The 20,903-nt window shown below is 40.5% G+C and overlaps 1 protein-coding gene across 1 annotated transcript in view; it reads left to right on the top strand.

The window, feature by feature from the left end:
* AOPEP (aminopeptidase O (putative)) overlaps positions 1-20,903 on the top strand; it is a 171,106-nt gene that overhangs the window by 93,689 nt on the left and 56,514 nt on the right. Inside the window, exon 13 of the mRNA XM_033164197.1 lies at positions 412-495. Coding sequence (XP_033020088.1) covers positions 412-495 — 84 coding nt within the window. The remainder of the gene's footprint in view (positions 1-411; positions 496-20,903) is intronic.

Genomic DNA, 20,903 nt, shown 5'->3' with positions numbered 1-20,903 from the left:
CCATAGACGCTACTTGGAAAGAAAAATCCCATTAAGTCAGTGGCACTTGCTTCCCAGTAGTTGTTTTTAGAAAGCTCTTAGAATTTTGTGGCTATACAACAAACTGTTTTGATATAGCCTGGTTTTTCTTTGTTTTGAGTAAGAGTGCAACACACACAATTTACTGCATTAAGATGGGGGGGGGCAATATCTTTAGACCAGGCACAAATGGCTAAATGGATTATCCAAGAGCATGATACTGCAGACTGGAAAAGTGCATTTCACCCCCCCCTCCATTTTCCTCTTCTTTTCCTTTTCCGGTGAAGCAATGGAAAAATGTGTCTTGAGTCTGTTTATAGTTTCTTACTCATGCTGAATAGTTGTACTCAGGTTGCCTCCTCTTAAGAAAAGCTCTGTGATTTTGACCTGTAGGTTGTAAAATGGATTCAAGTAAATCAGAGAGCCAGAAAAAGCAGCAAAAGGAAGAGAGGATGCGAAGAAGTTGGTTTCCAAAAGGTATGGGCTCCAAGTGGGCATTTATTCTATATAATAACCCAAGAAGTTAAAGTAAAAAACTTTTAAACGATATGGAAACAGTACAACATAAACCAATAAGTCTGTGTAAGCATTTGCTGGATGAAGTATCATTTTGTCTAGCAATATTTCTATAGAATAACTGTTTGATACACTGCATTCATACTCATTGTGCTGTCCTGGTGGAATGGAGAGCATTTGAGATAGTTTTTAGAGAAAATGAGCGCCTTCTCAGTAATTTGTAATTGCCTCTTTATACACCCAGATAAAATGTTTCTGCTTTTGAGAACAAGCCTGGTCGATGTCTTAGCGATACAGAAATGAAGAATGTAGCAAATAGGTACACTGCAGGTTTCAAAATAGACAGAAATAAATTATTGGTGGCTGCATGTATAGCTTTAAGGTGTTCAACAAGTATGGTGCAATCCAGTCCTGCTTCTATGTAAGTCCAAATTAAAAAATAAAAATAGCACAACTATTGTAAGCAGTTCTTAGCAGATTGTACACTCAGAATTTGGAAGGGTTTAAGGAAAGCATGAAAGTATTGCCTGGTGGGTGCTTTATTAGTTTGAGTAACATTTGTTAGTTAGTTAGTTAGTTAGAATAACATTTCCTGTTTCAGCAAATAGTATTGCCACAAATACGTTGAGTTGTGCTATATGTTTGCCAGGATATTAGTTATGGATGGCCTAGTCCATGACTAGTTAAGCTGAAATATTTTGATTTAAGGTGGTTTTGCAGCACAATCCTGTGCATGTTTTACTCAGACGTAATCCCACCTTTCAGTGGGATTTACTCCCTAGTCTAAGCGCCATGGAAGTAAGTGTAGCTGGCAGCCCCTTCCTAGACACATTTACATGTAAGTCTTACTGGTTTTTCTGCGCACAGAATATGCCTCCGCCTGATTTTCAGCAAACCCCATGTCCTCTGCAAACACCTGCACCATGGCCCAACTCACCCCATTCTGTAGGGTTCTCTGACCCTCAGGAGAAGCTGTTTTTTGGAGGGGGCGGAGGCTTCCAGGGAAGGAGGGGTCCTACTCACCCCTTCTGCCATGAGTTTTTTGGACCCAAGCCAAAGACAGTGACTTAACTGTTTTGTGAATTGAGCTATTGTTGTGCAGTGTAGATTGATGAGTAAGTATCTTGTTGTGTGTTGAATGGCTTAAAAAACAAAACCGCTTCTCAGAACACTTAGTAGTAAAAATCCAATGTTGAAACACGCTAGAACTTCTGCAAAACTATTTTTTCTCTTTTTAGAAAAAGGCTTTTGGGTTTTCTTCCTTCCTTCCTTCCTTCCTTATTATTTTGGAAGGATTAAAAAGGCAATGTGTTACTTTGCAGCATGATGATTCATGGCTCGTTTTGTAGCCAAGTTCTTGCTGATAGTATGGCTGCCAACTCCTGGGTTATATTGCCTTAGTATGGGCATTACTGTATTCGACAAATGTTTGCGGATTGTACAGCTCCTTGTGGTGTAGTGGTGGAAGATGGACAATGGAAGAACTGAGGAAATGGATGGTTATAGTTCAGTTTCATTTTTGTGATAAAAGATGTGAGGGAATGATCCTCTGATTCTCAATCGATTTGCTAATATTAAATTGCAGTCTGCCAGGATATTACTTATTTAGCACATACGCAGAAATGGATTTGTATTTCCAAGGCGGAAATACAGCTTCTGCCTGCTGTCACTATAAACAAGTTTGTTTTCTAAGATACTGGAGCATTTTTGTACAGATAAAATTAGTAAAATATTGTAATTATTGCAGCGAATACTAACAAGAAGCAACTAATGCTTCGTCAAGTTCCAGAATCATTAATGTTACTGGTGATACTTCAACGCACTGTTGACTTCTGGATATGCTCTTCTTTGTCACAAGAAAATTAAATGAAAATGTTCAGATTTTTGTGTGTGCTGGAATTCACACCAAATACCTGCTGCTGTTTTTAATGTTTGCATACTTGAAGTGACTTTGGAACCTACAGTTCACAAACTCCAAGAACTGATGTGCATTGCTACTCAGACCCAGGAACAATCTTTCTGCTTCATTTAGGCTACAATCCTAAACCATCTTAACTTAGAAAAAGCCCCATTTTATTCCGTGGGACTTAATTCCCAGTAGATATTATTGCGATTGCAACCTAAGGCATTCAGGTATTCCATGTGATTTGGTTGCCATTTTGTAAGCCAACTGCTTGAAATAGAAGGGTTTTTTTAAATGGAATAATTTGTATTACACCCCAAACACTGAGATTAAGGAGTATGCTCTCTCAACCTGTTGTTGGGTGTCAAGGCAGCATGCTCTTTCATGGATCACTGCCTTGTCGTGGCGAAGGGGCTGTATAACTCAGAGAAGCTATGAGCTATGCCGTGCGGGGCCACCCAAGATGGACAGGTCATAGTGGAGAGTTTTGACTAAACGTGATCCACCTGGAGCAGGAACTGGCAAGCCACTCCTGTATCCCTGCCAAGAAAACCCCATGGACAAAGACAACAACTTGGCGTGCTCTGGTCCATGAGGCCACGAAGACTCGGACTCAACTAAACAACAACAACAACAAGGCAGCATGATCTTTATTTCTTTATATAATATTTTTTTTATCCTGCTTTTCTCTCTAAAAACAGAGGTGACAAAAATAATTCTTGGGTTTGTTTGTTTGTGTTTTTTTTAAAAGCATTACACTACACAAGGCCAGCACTAAAAAAAAATCCATTGATTTGGAGGGTGGGAATTAGAAGAAAAGTGGGAACAGAATATTAAAATTAATGTTCAAAGAAGAGCCATGACTAAGTGAAACAAATGAGGTAGCAGGCAAATCAAAGGCTCACTGGGAAAGTCTTCAGGCAGTGATGGGACACTGGCAAAGTTCAGGCACAAACTTAATTTCCCCGTATATGGAATTCCACATGCTGGGTGCCGCAGTCATGAAGGTCCCACTCTCCCTGGCAAATGCTGCATTAAAACTTCCAAATTTATGGTGTATAAAGGCAGTCATTTTTGTGGGGGGATGCAGACAAGAAGCTGGTCAGAAAAATAGATTCAGGGCATTCAAAAAAGATACTAGCAGTTATGGGCTCAACACAAATACAGTTGAAAGACTGAACAGTGCTGGCCGTTTTTGCTGTAAAAGTCCTTTGTATTCTCTCTGACTTAACGCTCCCCATCATGTGCCGTTCCTTTATAATCGTGACAAGATAATCACATTACCTGTACTTGATGAATTATTTTTGCCGTTACTAACCTGTGTGAGACACCATGAAATCAAAGTTTGTTTGGTGGTTGTTGTTTTTTACGCCCGATCTCATCTGACCATGAAATCAAAGTTGCCACTGATGCGTCTTGAGCATGAAGCCTCTATGTCAGGTAACATTTCTTTGCGTGGAGCAAAAGGTATTCCATTATGGAAATAGTTTTACAACAACTAAGTAAATTTGGCTTTTCAACAATCAAAATTCACTTTTGGATTTAAAACAAAGCCCTGAAGATATCAACCATTGGGCAGTGTCCGCCTAAATAGATGCCAAACCATGTAATGAACTGCTGGAGATAGACAATTTTTGGATAATTAGCTGGTTTACACCTCTTTATTTTGCTTCCTTATGCTTCACTCCACTCAAAGTCCTGCCCCAGGATTTTACTTATTTTTGCCTCTCACACATAGATACTTAAATCCCCCCCTTTTACTTTCCCATTTCATTTGACTCCCCCCTATTATTATTTTTAAAACTTTCTTATATTTGTTGTGCCTTTTCCTTGCATTTGCTTCTCTAATCTAATATCACTGTTTCTACTTATTAGTTCCCTTTCCCATCCCCTGTTGTCTCTTTAATTTTTTTCATACATAGCCTGCTACTTCTGTCCTTCGCCCTTTAAATTTCTCTCCACAACTCGTCATAGAGAAAAGTCTAGTGCAGCTCTGAGGGCCTGTGTAGGCTGAGAAGGCAGCTTATAAAATTAATAGGTACATTTTAAAAATGTTAATCTAAAAATGCGAAGGGAGGAGCAAAAAATGAAATTAAATAAATGGTTGACAAATATATTTAAAACTCAGCGGTCAAATAAATTACCCATGTACAAAAGAGCTGTTATTAATGAATGTAAGAAAAGCATTCTAGGAAAGGGCTAATGGGCATATTATAAGATTAATGACCCTTGAAAGAACAACAAAACTGTTTGGAACATGGAGGACTTCTTAATTTGTGCATTTAGTTGTCCTTTGACTTCACGAACAGTGGGATACTTGATTAGCCATCATATTAAAGAGGTTAACAAAATAAAGGTATTTTCTCTGTGTGTAGAAATATGAAAGAAAAATAAAAGGAAGAGTTAATATGCTATATATTTGTTAGATATTGCATGTTGCAGAGTCTCCACATTCTGCACTGAACACAGTAGATTTTAAGGCATTTTACATCTAATCCATGTGGCATTTTGGTATACCATATTTACTCGAGTCTAATGTGCCATTGAATCTAATGCACACCTCAACTTTCAGAACCTTGAAACCAAAAAAAGTGTTTGCTGGCGAATGTAAATGTGCCATCAAATCTTAGGTGCACCTTAATTTTTGCAACATAATTTGGCCAAAACAGGTGAGCATTAGATTTGAGTAAATGCGGTATTTCTTTTTTAAGAGGAATAGTCTAATTATTACATACATGTGATGCTGGTTAAATGTGTCGGCATTCAATAGTTCATATTTTGAAAAGCACACTGTTTTGGGCTCATTAGTAAAATTATAGTATGTAATAAAGCTGTTCAGAAACCTTTGGAGGGGAAGCTTACAGCAGATATCTCAGTCATAGTTCAGAGTTACCACTTGGCATAGTCATCTCCTGAGGCATACCTAGGGGTTGGTGAAACGGGCCTTTGCCAGGGACACAGGCCTGTATGTGTGCGTGCCTGTGCCGAAGTCAGCTATCAGACTATGAAGTGTATGGTGTGTTTGTGTGTGGCGGTGTGTTGCTGCTGTCGCAGCGAGAGCAAATACAGGAGACGTTTCCCATTCTTCTCAAACCTCAGCACAAAGGCGTGCATTTTTTGTTGTTGCCCTTCTTCCTCACCTTGCCTTCACTCCACCCTCACTTCAAGTCTTTGGACCTCATAAAATTAGCAATTTCTAATGTGGCTATTGCAATAAGCTGATTTTTTTTCCCTGGAGGGTAGTGCTGATACAACTGTTTACCGAGAGTGCAAGGGACCGAAGTATGCCTCTGGTCATCTTGACACCATATCTGTTCAGAATGCATTTGATAGTTTCTTTCCCCTCTACAGTGGTACCTCTGGTTACGTACTTAATTCATTCCGGAGGTCCATTCTTAACCTGAAACTGTTCTTAACCTGAAGCACCACTTTAGCTAATGGGACCTCCCGCTGCCGCTGCGCCGCCAGAGCACGATTTCTGTTCTTATCCTGAAGCAAATTCTTAACATGAAGCATTATTTCTGGGTTAGCAGAGTATGTAACCTGAAGCGTGTGTAACCCGAGGTACCACTGTACTTAACAACAACAAACTTCTCTTCAGATCAGATAAAAGTCAAGGCTAAAGGTTTTCTTCCTGATATGGCAACTTCCCATAGGTAGAGAGGTTTTGACAAGGGGAAGCATTCAAAGATGCATCTCCTCATCTGTATTCTGAAGCTGTAGCCCTTTGGGGGCATGTTCTGTGTTATAGTTCACAGTGTGTAGGTTGGTTCTCAGTTGCCCTTGGTTCCTTTACAGTTACTCTAATCAGATGAACGTGGAAGAACAAGGTGCTATAAAAGTGTGTACATGAGTAACAGGCTTAACACCAGGTTCACAATATGGATGGATCTATAAGATTAAACGTAGATGTTGTTTTTTGGTTCACTTCTTTTTAACTATATCTGACTTTCTGTTGCAATTAAAGGTACTTCACAGGGTTATAGCTCTTAAGAAAACAAGTCCCAAATTTATGTTGCGCCTAATGGCATCATCAGCGAAACAGTTTTGAACACCCTTTGGGGTATTATTGAAATACTTAGTTATTATGTGTTCACATGCATGTATGCGCATACCTACATACACATAAATCTGAGATGGCCATTTTTTTAAATTCAGAAAATACAAACCAGCATGGCCATGTGTTGGAAGTAGCTTGAAGTTTACATAGAATTGCATCACTTAATTAGTGTGGTTCATTGCCAGCAGCCATTTCCCTCCTGCAAAGCGAAAGATTAAGGCCACCTAATGTAAAACACAAGGTTTCCAAAGAAATAAAGACAACAGAAGTGTTGTGTCTTTTATTTGAAGGAAAAATTAGCTGCTCTGCTGCAGTACATCCTTTTTATTTGGTGGTTCCTCTCTTTGGAGACATTTTAATGAGTTACATTTATATAAGAACATGAAAAACTATTAATCATATGCATGATTGTGCCTTAATACTATTACATATAAGCATATTTCATATATGCAAATAGCTGTTCTAGGAGACCTAGTTTAGGGTAATGCCTTTAAGTCTAGAAGCACATTTGTTCTTTATAAAACTTTTGAGATGTTGCTGCCCCTTAGGCTGGTGTAGAGTTTCAGGTAAGTGGCAGAAAATAGAGAAGATGCCAGGAGTGGGGAAGAACCACACATGGCCTCTGCAGAGGTCTTTAATTGGTCCTATAAGGTGAGAGAATGTGTTGCTAGCAGTGGGAAATTAATTCACCCCAGCCATAAGTAGGACATTGCAGGCCATTCTGTAGGTAGGTTTGCCAGTACTGAGGCTATTCCAGAATTTTAGATTAAGTGTGATTCTTCCTGTCTTAGCAAGACAGTATGAGTTCAGGGCAACATGGTGCCTGTGGTCTTGAGGACCAGGCTTTATGACTGATGTCCACATCTCATCCATTACAACGCTTTTGAACTTCCAACAGGACTGCTCTGATAGTGTGCAAATTATGTCCATCAAATGTCTGGAAGCATGCTCAGTGTAGCTGCTGGCAATCTAAACAGGAAACTGGGCTACCTGAAGTTTTCTCTATTTTCATATATCTTAACTTGAGCAGGAATATCTTCTATCCAGAAAAGAAGACATGCATTTCTCGCTGTATATCTTCTAGCTCTTTGGGCTGTGGAAGTGGAGGTGGATCCACCAGGGTCCAACTCATATCTCCCCTTCCTCAGTTGTCAGCCCTGTTGCCATTAATTCAGCACAATCTCTGCCAGTCTACCTTTCCCAGCTGCTTTGTGTTTAGAATCCATAAGTTGGAATGATTCATTAATTAAAACATCAGTAGGATATATATGGCTTATCCGATCATCAAATTACATTGCTTATGTTTGATGCATTATATCCCTTTTATCATGTTGTTGTTGTTTAGTCGTTTAGTCATGTCCGACTCTTTGTGACCCCATGGACCAGAGCACTCCAGGCACTCCTGTCTTCCACTGCCTCCTGCAGTTTGGTCAGACTCATATTGGTAGCTTCGAAAACACTGTCCAACCATCTCGTCCTCTGTCGTCCCCTTCTCCTTATGCCCTCAGTCTTTCCCAACGTCAGGGTCTTTTCCAGGGAGTCTTCTCTTCTCATGACGTTGCCAAAGTATTGGAGCCTCAGCTTCAGGATCTGTCCTTCCAGTGAGCACTCAGGGCTGATTTCCTTCGAAATGGATAGGTTTGATCTTCTTGCAGTCCATGGCACTCTCAAGAGTCTCCTCCAGCACCATAATTCAAAAGCATCAATTCTTCGGCGATCAGCCTCCGTACATTACTACTGGGAAAACCATAGCTTTAACTAAACGGACCTTTGTCGGCAAGGTGATGTCTCTGCTTTTTAAGATGCTGCCTAGGTTTGTCATTGCTTTTCTCCCAAGAAGCAGGCATCTTTTAATTTCGTGACTGCTGTCACCATCTGCATTGATCATGGAACCCAAGAAAGTAAAATCTCTCACTCCCTCCATTTCTTCTCCTTCTATTTGCCAGGAGGTGATGGGACCAGTTGCCATGATCTTAGTTTTTTTGATGTTGAGTTTCAGACCATATTTTGCGCTCTCCTCTTTTACCCTCATTAAAAGGTTCTTTAATTCCTCCTCACTTTCTGCCATCAAGGTTGTGCCATCAGCATATCTGAGGTTGTTGATATTTCTTCCGGCAATCTTAATTCTGGATTGGGATTCATCCAGCCCAGCCTTTCGCATGATGAATTCTGCATATGTTAAATAAGCAGGGAGACAATATACAGCCTTGTTGTACTCCTTTCCCAATTTTGAACCAATCAGTTGTTCCATATCCAGTTCTAACTGTAACTTCTTCTCCCACATAGAGATTTCTCAGGAGACAGATGAGGTGATCAGGCACTCCTTTTATCATAAATAATGTTAATTCTAAGTAGTATTGGGTAACACTGTTAAACTTTCCCACATTGGTTTTTCTTCTCCTAGGAAGGGAGGATGAAAGGGTGATGACGAAAACATATTTTGGACTTCCAAGTTCTGTTGCCTATCTTGTACATCAGTTATTGCCTACAAACATCCCACGTAGAAATTTGTTTGAAGTGTTCGTTTAAAATAGAGATGGTGCAGTTCCAGTGACTGAAAGTAGATTGTCTTTTCATTTGTTGCCTCTTGTCTATTGCAGATCAGGGAGCAGTCTTATAATTATTTTTTTAGATTTTCTAGAAGTATATCTATCCATTTTGATTTTCTCATGTACTGGGAAGTTGAAAAGTATTTAGCTCTCTATGTCTTTTGACTGATGTCAGAATCCCAAATAAAGCAAAACTCCTGAGGTTGCTTTGTTGCAACCCTTCCTGCTTGAATCAGGAGTATCAGAAACAGTTCCTTCCTTTCTTGTTTACATGCAATTACTGCTCCATCCTGGATCTGTACTTTTATCTTTCCCCCCGCCCCCCAAATTCACGTCTGGTGTAATAAATTTGTGCATTAGATTATATTTTATGGGCAAGATCTGTGTTTACTGAGGTAACTTTATTGTAGAGAAAATAATGGCCTTGAAAGCAAAGTGTGTGGGTCTTTAGTAAACATCTCATTAGTGGAATGGCATTCTTTATCAAGCTCGGGGCCATCTAGACATTACGTTATTCACATAGCTTCCTTTTAAGTACAGGATTTTTCTTTTGCAAATAGGGGGCTGTGATTTGGATCAGGCCCATAGCATGAGGGGAAAGAGGACTTTAGTCTCCTGTACTTACTGCACTCTTGATCTGAATTGAGCTCCCCACACCTGCTATTTGGTGGGGGGGAGGGCAGGTTCCCACTTAATGTAATAGTAGGCATGGGGACAATTCTGATGGGGATCACACTGGAGAGGAAAAATTAAAAAAAAAAACCTCTGCAACGCTCCATGCCAGGGAACTCTCATGCCTGCTATAAACCCTGAAGTTAAGGACAACTATGTGTTTAATGTAAAGTGTAGTTTGACCCACAATTCAATATCTTGCTTTTGGGTTATCAAACTGCAACTCAAATGCCCTTGTCAGATGTGTGAAGACAGCCATTTGGGCACTACAGACAGTTTGCAAACCCTTCAGCATACAACATTTTTTTAATGGAGGTGTTTTACGCATTGATTCACTTATTGGCTAAAATGATACTGAGTGATTGTATGCTAGTGATATGAACTCCTAAATCCAGCTGACTGAAAGTTGTGACTAGTTGTTCTTGTTCTCTCTGCATGCAAACATAGAGGATTCTCGTGTCTGATTTATTAAATTGAGAAGGCTGGATTTGGCCCCATTCATATGGAAATCAAATCTCAACCAGTTCGTTTATGCTAGGAGACAAGACTAGAAAGACAAGCCTGATTGGACAAGCGGGTGTAGCTGATTTCCTTAACATGATTACTTGTACACCACGTTGTGGAAAACACAAATAAGGTTGAAATGAAGAGTTCCCAATAGCTAGTGGAACAAAAAATAGTTTAAGCTCCAACTCTTCTTGTGTGTTGGCTTAGAGAGAGAGTGAGATGTGGGGGTGGAAAATAAAGCAAAGCTTTGCATATGTACAAACGGCACTAGGAAGGCACCTGTTTGTCTTGGTGTGAAAAGTGATTTCTTTATTGGCTTTCTGAAGAAAGTAGGGCATTAAAGCCATGTGCCTCAAGTTACAGGTAATAAGTGTTTTGGCAGGCTGCGTATGTTGCATTGCTGGTTGATTCCAGGAGATCTGAATACTCGTGTGTGTGTGTGTGTGTGTGTGTGTGTGTGTGTGTGTTTGAAAGGGGGGGGGAAGAGAAAATGTGTGTAATGCTAAATATGCCCTTACAAGGCTATCCCTAATAGTTTAGAAGCTAGTGTAGCGAGTGTGGCCTTTTTCCAGTTCGTTGAATTTATTACCATCTTGGCTTAGTTGGAACAATGGGAGTAGACTAGAGTGGGACCCCCCCCCCCAGCACTGTCCCATTTTGAAAGTATTGGCAAAAATTATACAGTAATCCAGCTGAGTGTCTCTAAGAGTTTGAGCAGAAATTCTGGCTTTCATATTAAATTAGGCATGGTTACGAGGCAAGAATCATTTGAAGTTTTTGTGCAGCATGTGACTGATGGAGCAAGCAACTGTGATGCAAAACATTCCCATGTGCTTTTGTGGGGGGTTGTGGGGTGGATGGGTGTCTGAAATGTAGCCAGACTAGAAAAGTCTTTGTGTGTGGAATGTGCTAAAGGCATTTTATTCCAAAATAAGGATTTCTAATACATTTTTAACCAAGATCACACTTATTGGAAATAGAATCTGAAGAAGTGTGCATGTGCACGAAAGCTCATACCAAGAACAAACTTAGTTGGTCTCTAAGGTGCTACTGGACATTTATATATAATATATTGGAAATAGTTAAACTCCATCCTTCATCTCTTGTTTGAGCTTTCGAATGAATTGGGTTTTTTTACATAGAGACACAGACATTGAAAAAAGTACATAGTTGATGTTTGGTTTTTTATGTTCTGTTAATGTAACCATCAGGCCACATTTTAAATTAGTGGGCAGTATTCTCTTCTGTTCCCGCTTTTAATACATTTATCACAGCTTTGTGTTGTGCAGAGGATGGGAGGAATTAAAGTATTCCTATCCATCAGTCCTGTTATCCCTTCCCTACTTCTCTACAGTTGGTGTGAATTCAGGATTCAAGTGCTCTCGTTCATTTCTCTTTTCTGTCCTAGTCATGTGAGCATGCCCATTTTCCCCATACCTGATTCCAAACTGACCTGTGTAGTCTTGGTGTACTATCAACATGGCCAGTGTCAGCGCCCAGTGCTTCTGGGCAGGTCCCGGGGGCCCCAGAAGGGTCCATGCGTTGGTCTTTTTCATAGGAGTATAAAGCTTTCTGCTTTGCTCTACTGACACTTCTCTGACACTTCTCAATTCCTGGTACTGAAACTAGTTGGTTGGAAGTGTATGAGTATGAAACCATGCTCCTGCCCACTTATACATGAGTGAGCTAACCCCCCTAGGTCATTGGTGGCGAACCTATGGCGTGCGCGCCGGAGGGGGCACTCAGAGCCCTCTCTGTGGGCACGCACGCCATCGCCCCAGCACAGAGTTCGCCAGAGTTCATTACTAGAAAGCCAGAGGGACGCGGGGCTGGGCTACTCCCCTCCCCCTCTCCACGCGCGCCTGAGGACATTTCCCACATCACCTGCACCTCTGTTTTTTCTAAACTCAAACCTCAGTATTCAGGTTAAATTGCCGTGTTGGCACGATCAATAAGTGGGTTTTGCGTTGCAGTTTGGGCACTCGGTCTCTAAACGGTTTGCCATCACTGCCCTAGGTGCTGTCCCATGTACTAGCCCCACTCCATAGGGCTCCTTCCGTGGGAACGTGTATCCATGCAGAGAAAGCCCCCCCCCCCCGGATATAGAGACCATTAAGTCTGAAGCTGATTACAAGTTGGCCCAGGGTATGGTACATGAAGCAGTGCTGGGGGTGGGGGCACCCCACTCATGGATGAGAGCCTCTTCCTGTACTGAATACCTGAAGAGGGTTTTATTTTATAACACATATAACAGATACATCTGGATTCAGAAAATTTAAAAAAACCATTATGAGCAGTTAAATATTTTGATGTAATTTTCAACAAAAAGAACGTAAAAAAATACTGTAGCTTTTTCTTTTGATTTAAAAGGCAAACAGATATTCCTTGAAACAGGGCATTTCTAAGAATGTGTTAATGAGTTAACCACTTTAAGTGGTGTCTATTGCGCATGGCATTGGCTACCCACTTGTATGATGTTTCTGAGCAATTAATTTCCTAATGTGCTTAAGAGGTAGTGATCACATGGGGACTAAGCACATGGCAACCGTTCTAGTAATTTCACTTAGTAAGCTTACCAAGTGGAAATTGCCGTTATCATGTGAATAACATAACACTGAACCTGCCTTTATAGGCTTTTCAAAAATATTCATTTTATTTGAAATGATTGAATTTCACATGATTGATTTCACATGGACATTTCATATGGTTGTTACCACATTGCCTCCATTTCAGAGGCATAAGAAATTGATCATGAAAGTTGGAGAAATGTTGCAGTGAGCTTGCCTGGGAAGGCTCAGTATTGCTGACACTGAGAACCTAAACTAAATTAATGTTTGAATGAATAGTTTATACTCCTAACAACTTCAGTATGTTGAAGTTGTATTTTCACTGCCTGATACAAGTAGTACTGTTTAAAATATGCTTTCTTAAAGTCTTTTGTAAAGCAGAAATGCCTATAGCCTTAAGACTGGGACAGACTGCACTGACATTTCAACTTACAGAACAATTTGTGTTCACAATCTCTGTCTATTGTATGACTGCAGATGAGACAGACTGACTGACTCCAGGAAGCTTGGCTGGGGTAAAGGGTGTAGAGCATCATTCAATGCTGCACGCAACTCACTTTTTGTGTGAAATTTTGCTTGTTTCTAGCAAATAATTCTAGTTGCAACAAACCTGGTAAGAAACAGAGCTTGTGTTTGTGGGTGCTGTGTTTACAGTATGTTCTGCCTCTAAATGATACATGCAGCAGCTTTTCTCTCACTTTGTTTTAAAGAGATTAATCCGCTGTAAATAAAATAGCATCCAAATTGGAGAAGTGCTTGAAAGTTAAAGTATATTTTGGTATTTAGCACTGTCATGCTGACAGTGTAAAAAGAGCTCACCAGAGCAATCCTAACTCCCAGTCTGTACTGCTGAGATAGAGGTGTTCCTCCTCTGGTTAGACGGAAGCAAAAACTCCTGCTCCACCCACTGAAACAACAGCTGAGTGTCTGCTACAGGCAGAGGTGTTCCTGCCAGTGGTAGTTATCCTAAGGCAGGCATGGCCAAACTTGGCCCTCCAGATGTTTTGGGACTACAATCCTCATCATCCCTTACCACTGGTCCTGTTAGCTAGGGATGATGGGAATTGTAGTCCCAAAACAGCTGGAGGGCCAAGTTTGGCCATGCCTGCGGGACTCAAAACAGGACACTGCAGGGGTAGGGCTCAGGTGGAACAGTCCTGGCAATGAACCTCCTGGATTCTAAGCTTGCCCATCTCTCAGACAGGGGTGCCACAAAAATGCCTAAAACAGCCCCCTTTTGCTCTGCGTGGTGTGATCAGCAGGACTTTGAATAGCAGTGGATCCAGTTTTAAGTTCTGCCCTGCTGCTCTCGCCTGAGGTTTTGGATTGTTCTGTAGATGTTTCTAAATGAACATTCAGTAATGAATAAAGAAGGAATTATATTGACAGAAGCATGGAAATATTGGAAAATAACACGAAGCAACAACAAACTAGGGCATACAGTATATGAAACTAATTTCTAAAATGAATTTCTAGTTCCAGTGACTAGACCTAGTGTAGTGCTCCTTTGCACTTTCATATTGACTTGCTCTTCAAATGTTTTCTTGTGGATTATGAAATAGGTGTTCTCAGGTGCTAATGTTTCATGTCTTGTTTAAAATCTTTGGCAGTGTTTCTGGAAGCATTTACAAGAAATAGAAAAGGCTGGGCTGAACAAAGAGTCATACTTTCTTATCCTCTGAATTGAAGAGGTCAGTTCTTTCTTTGGACCTGCACATTTTAAAACCATTAGAAGAATGGTTTTAGGCTGAAAACAGTTAGTGCTTGAAAAATGAAAGTGCACTGTGATATTGTATGCAACGGCTAAATGTGAACTTTTGAAAAGCACAATATTTTGAATGCAAAGGGCACAGTGTGATTCAGAGGCCTGTTAAATCAACTTAGTGCTATTGAAATTGTTGCAACTACTGGAGAAATAAATAAATATATAAAGAAGTACTGGAGTCCTTGGGCAAGGTAATCAAAATTTCACTGGTCTAGGATTCCACAGTTCTGAGTTCAGACAATTTGCACAGTTAAATATAGCCCTGCCTGAAGAGTAAATAATATCAATGGCTGTGTTTTCTACTAGGAAAAAGAAATAAGTTGGTAATTCTAAACACATTTAATAAGGCTGGAGTGTTTAACTGAATCCCACTGGTGGACAAAATCCTTCTCTTCTCCATCCCAAATAGGCCACATTTTACAGCTGTCCATCGGGCAGTCACTTTGACATAACTTTGACATCTGGTGACATGTTCTTGCATAGTTCGGTGCATGGAAGCCTCACCAGTAAGCTAAGCACCGTGCACAAGACTATACAACCCCTGATGACCATCTGATTGTCAGGGGTTATGTGAACAGTGATATGTAAGCCTTAATGGTCAGCTGATTATTGGTGCTTTGTGTACAGGGCAGTGAAAACCCCCAGCTAACTGTTGGTGCTTGCTAGCATTGTGCACAGGTTTTGCAGCAGCAGCTGCTGATCAGTGGTACCTGCAACCCCACTTTGGCCTGCCACGTATTTACCTGCCACACACCAGATATCATATATTATATATATTGTTAGGTGATGGGCCAGTGGGTGTGACTTGGTCAAAATGGCCTTGTGAGCTAAGTGGGAAGGCTTGGCGGGCCTAATTTGACCTGTGGGCTAGAGGTTCCCCCCTGTTCCTCCTTCCAATTAGTCTTGTCAGTGGAGCCAGTATCACATTTAACAGAGAAACTATGAGCAAGCATTTCCCAAAAACCTTGGCCTTGAAACTTACCACTGAAACCACACAGCTTGAAACCTACAGATGCAGAGGCTTATGCTGGTGGAATGAAACCCTGAACACTGAAGCAAACACCATATCTTAGTCTTCTTCTTAGCTTGCTACTCCTTTGTTCTCCTGCAGACTTTGCGCCTCTACCAAGTGATGATAATAAGCTTAATTTATTTGCAAGGAGCAGAGGTGAGGCATATGATTTCCTGGCCATGGGAAAAGTTGAATCTGGGCTGACAATGATCTTGCATCCTGGAAAACAATAATGATCTTAAAGCTGTTATTCAATAAAGTACCCCAATCATTAACATGGACTTAGGGAAAGTTGTTGCTCCATATGGAAAGACCCATTAATGACTGGGATATCGTGTTACACTGGTTAGTTTTTTTCATTTGCAGAGTTCCATCTATTTATTGCTGTTCTCTGATGAGATTGTGTATGTGAGTGTCTAAAGGGGAAAAGTTGGAAGAGAAACAGTAATCTCTGAATAATTGGTGTACCCAAGGCTCAAAACTACCCCATATCTGAGCTGAAGTAGCAGTTTGGTTTTTTCTTGTATTTCATTTTTAAGAAGTGAAAATTAATCCCAATTATAAAACTAATTATATATTTATAGCTTGATTAAATGCTGCTGCAATACAACACGTAATTTAGATTTATATACCTATATATTACATTTTTATCCTGTGATCAGACAAGCAATGTAGTACACAACAGTTAAAAACCAGCACAAATGTCAATTAAAATGCAACACAAAGTGTTGGTGTGAGGAGGCCAATCTCAGACCTACAGCAAGTCCAGCCATGATGGTAATAGCTTCTTCTTAGCTAGGGCACTTTTAGCATGGAAGAACATTGAGAAGGTGAGGGGCATTAACTTATTGTTGGACAGACCGCTATGATCTTGTGCAAGCCCATTGAAATGGATACCTTTTACAGATTTCTCCAAGATCTCCGAAAGAAAAAGCTAAAACTCCCCCCCCCCCAAAATCTCTGGTACTAAAGCAGTCTATACTAATAAAAAAAGATATGACAAACTCATGATCAAACATCTGTGTGCCAGACACACATAGTTTTGTGTGCACCATTATTCTGTCTATTTCAGATGTTACATACTTTCTTTCAAGCAAATCCAAAAGGTCATCTGTTGAGAGAATGATATTTCAATTTAGAGAAAGTGTTTCCTTAAAGCACTGTTCTTTCCTTGTTTCTCTTGATGGATTTTGTGCAGGTTTTCCACATGAGTGGTGTGCCTGCTATAATTCTGTTTTATAAAGGCATTTCAGTGGAGAGTCATTTACTGCAGCTTGTTAAATATCTTGATTAATCTGTGTTTCCTATTAATTGTTTTTAGTATGTAACTGGATTCAGATTTTTTTGGGAAGTTTTGAAGCTAGTTAGCTAGCTACTGGTGCATAGGAAGTTGCCTATTACTAGGTCAGGCTATTTGGTCAGTACAATACTAACCTAGTATTGTTTACTCTGACAAGTAGCAGCTCTCCTGCTTCCTGATCCTTTTAACAGGTAATGCCAATATTGAGCCTGGGACCTTTGGCATGCAATGCACATGTTCTGCTACTGAGCTGTGGTTACTTCTGAGGCCTGATCTGTTCATTGCTTCTTGGACCAATATATGATTCCTCCTTTGTAAGGCATAGTTTTCACTACATTCGTAAACCTCTGTCCAGGACAGGCTATCTTCCCAAACTCCTGGACCTAGGAATTGCTGACCAACAGCACCTCTGTCTGATCAGGTTCCAAATATTCCCCATACATTTCCTCTAGATGCCAGGGAGAACAGTTATGGCCTTTTCCATAAGGCAACATTTTTGTGTGTACAAGAAATGAAAGCGCATTCAGTCATGTGATTCTCCACCTGGCGCGTGAAGGTTTCAGCCAGACACATGTTTATCACCTCAATGAGAATTAGGGGTGTTTATGAAGCAATTGCAAAGACACCCTCCTTCCAACAGAATTTTGAAACAATGAAGACTACTGCATACTTAAGAGTTTATTTTCCTGGGTGCTCTACATGTTGCTTTTCATTGTGGGATCTTGAAGGTTATGTCAGGAACCCTTGTAGCTAGCAGGGCTGACAGATCAATAAATTATGCCAATAATAACTTGGGTCCAATCCAGAGAGGTACTTTAAGGGGCTGTGGAACTTTTGTCTTCTTTCCCCACCCCCCTTTAAGCATCAAACCACTATATAAGATTATAAACTGCTTGGAAGCTCTCCTGAGTTTCAGAGGAGACACATGGGAGACTGCCTTAAAAAAAAAAGTCAAGTACAGACTCTCTTCAGCTATAATAGAGTGGCCAGGATTCTTTGAGGAAGCCATCACTGGTAAAGTGGTATGAGAGTGTTTTCAGTGCATGATGTGGACGTGATCTAAGATTCCTGCTGCTATTACTGCTGGCAGCAACAGTGCAGGAGCCCTAATCTTGGCACCAGGTATCTGAGGAACATTTTATAAGAATATTTTGGGAGCTTATATAGCTGGAAACAGAATGGTTTTTGACCATTAACAGCTATGCTCTGCCTCTACAGTTGGAGGCAGTCATGTTTCAGAATATGACTGCCTCCAACAATGTTTCCCCACCTGCATAGCAGATATATTAGGCATGTGAAGAATTCCCTGGTCCCACTGAACATGGCCCTGAAATTCATCTCATCATGTTTTAAACTTTTCATAGAGTTTACAATATAAAATGACAGAAGAGCTCGGCACCAGCAGTTGACATTGATGTTTACAGGAGCTAAGGGCTGCGATTCAAGTAGCTAATTTAAGAGATCAACAACCTGGTCTGTGCAACTTGGCCAAGGCATAGGAAGAATGTGTCAGAGTTGGGATTAGCCCCCTGATGGGTTCTTTAAAGGCTGTTGTTCTTCATTTCATGCGGCTTGTTCCCCCTTTTATCTGGAGTTCTTGCTGGCTGCTCAGCAGAGGAGCTGGCTCAGTTACAGTCTGTTTGGTTGGATGCTTGCAAGAGCTGTAACGCTATCATCAAAAGTTTAGGAAGTAGTGCCCTCTAGTAGTCAGCTCATTTGGAATTTTACTGGAAACTACCCCCCCCCCCAAACACTCTTTCAGTTCACCTGTGTCTGTGTGTGCATCTCTCTCTCTCTCTCTCTCTCTCTCTCTCTCTCTCTCTCTCTCTCTGTGTGTGTGTGTGTGTGTGTGTGTGTCTGTGTACAAGCATATAAAAACTTCGGTTACCATTAGAGGAATCTAAATGGCTGTAATCACTTGAAAATGTAGTTGCTGCAGGCTTTTAAATGTAGTAATCTATTTATATTCACTGGCATATTTTCAGCCAGAAACCTTGTCTTTATAAGGATAAAGTTATATCTCAAAGCCTCCTTGGTTTAAGTGTGCTATGCACAGTTTATTTGCTTTCTACACCAGAACATCTGGCTGCTTCCTTATAAATGGAGTGGATTTGTGTGATACGGAGTAAACAGAGTTCCATAATCTCTGACTCAAAACCTCTTCTGGGCATCTTTCATAATTCCTCTTGGAATGATGCCCTAAATCTACCATGCATAAGAAACAATTGATTGTTCTGTTGCTGTTTTTTAAAGAAAAGTTTCTGTTTCACATTTAATGTCATTGCTTTCACAAACTTATCACCCTAGGGCCATTTTGGATATTGTGAGAGGAAGGGACAGGAAGTGTGAATCACTTGCACTTCCTGTTCTGTTCTTTGAATTTCTTTTTAAAATCCGAAGGAGAACTTGTGTTATCTCCACTTAAGCTCCCATTCAGCTATAGCTATTCATATTATATTATGAGCCCAACCTGCAAATCATATCATAGTTTGAAATGCACAAAATTTCACGTTCAGACTTTAGGTAAACAACAGCATGCGGCAGGGATTCACGTCTCCTATCTCCCATCTTGTTCATGTATGAACTGCACAGTGTTATTGTGTGGTGTGGACTTAATATTCATTGTGTCGTAAAACAAATGTTTACAGTTAGGTATGCATACTGTTTTAGTATCACAGAGTGAATTGATATTCTAGAAAAAGACACACACACACACACCTAGAATTTGGGCATCTGAATCCAACCCAGAGCCATCAAAATTAAGTGATAGTTGTAATTTCTTTAAAAGGAAAATTGCACATTTTATGACACAAACATGGTTCTACTGCTATAAATTGCTCCCTGAACATTTGTGATAAGTCATAACTTTTTCTTCTTTTATTTCCACTGTTGCATGTATGACTTGGTTCACTTTTGGCAATTGTGCAGGTGTTATAAACTTATTTCTTGCCTGTCAGTTGTCTTTGTCACAGTGAACCCCATTTATCCCCTAGCTGCCTTGTGTGGTGCACCATATTATGTATAGTAAGAAGTTTGTAGGAGCATCTGGTTTTGGAAGGTCTTGCATCTAAGCCACAAGTGTAGCCTAGACAGAAGAAAGTGTAGGTCCTAGACTGTGATTGTAATAATCTGAAGAGAGATCTACTTGTCAGGAAGCTTTCTTTCTGGTAGCCTTAGGTCCCTTTCTTCTGGTCTCTTTGCACTTTCTTTTGGCAAGGTGAGGATGTCAGACAGGCAGATGAAATGCAAAGCAGCTATATTTATGGCCACAGCTGGTATAACAACAATATTTTAACACTAGTTCAGTATGCAGTACTAGCCTGAATTAATTAATCATTTAACAGTCGTTACCAAAGTTTATGTTGGCTTAGTCCTTAAAACCTCACATTCATTATCCAATTTTCTGTTCCATGGGTTTCCCCACCAATACCACTGTCCTTTTCACTGGCTTTAGATGCTATTTATACCTTCATATTGACATTTTTTCCAAGAAGGTGAGTTTCCCCTGCATGTTGTTGGAATTCTTTGAAGTGCAGACGTTTCTCTGTAGTGTTCTTACCACCCTCAAAGCTTGCCATTGTGACAACATCTTTCTGGCTAGACATCTTTTCCACCTTCTGTGTTTCACATCATTGAATCTCCTGAGATGCCTTGAGGAATCATTTTCAATATACCTGGGTGGTGGTCAGATGAAAGGACAATCAGTGCTGAGCTTAACTTCTGAACCCTGAGATAATGCACTAAATGGTGACACAGTTTATGGATTGTGTTAGCAACAGGGCCAGTGGTTCAAAGCATTGGCAAGGGAATGAGAGCTGGAGACATAATTGGGTGGCTACTCAAGGCAGGGGTGCCAACTTGAATAAAATATTGTACGGGGCCAGGTAAGCCCTGCCTCACATAATGGATCACACACACACCATTTGAATGGCAAAGCCCATCACTTGGGGGGGGGGAAGCCCCTTCAAATATTTTATTGAGGGGCGAAGGGACCTTGATGTGTGCAGCCTACACTTCGGGCAATCTGTGGGTTC

The sequence above is a fragment of the Lacerta agilis genome, chromosome 11, assembly GCF_009819535.1.
Source record: "Lacerta agilis isolate rLacAgi1 chromosome 11, rLacAgi1.pri, whole genome shotgun sequence".
Classification (NCBI taxonomy): domain Eukaryota; kingdom Metazoa; phylum Chordata; class Lepidosauria; order Squamata; family Lacertidae; genus Lacerta; species Lacerta agilis.
The sequence above is the reverse complement of the archived record's forward strand: the minus strand, read 5'-3'. Positions and strand labels throughout refer to the sequence as shown.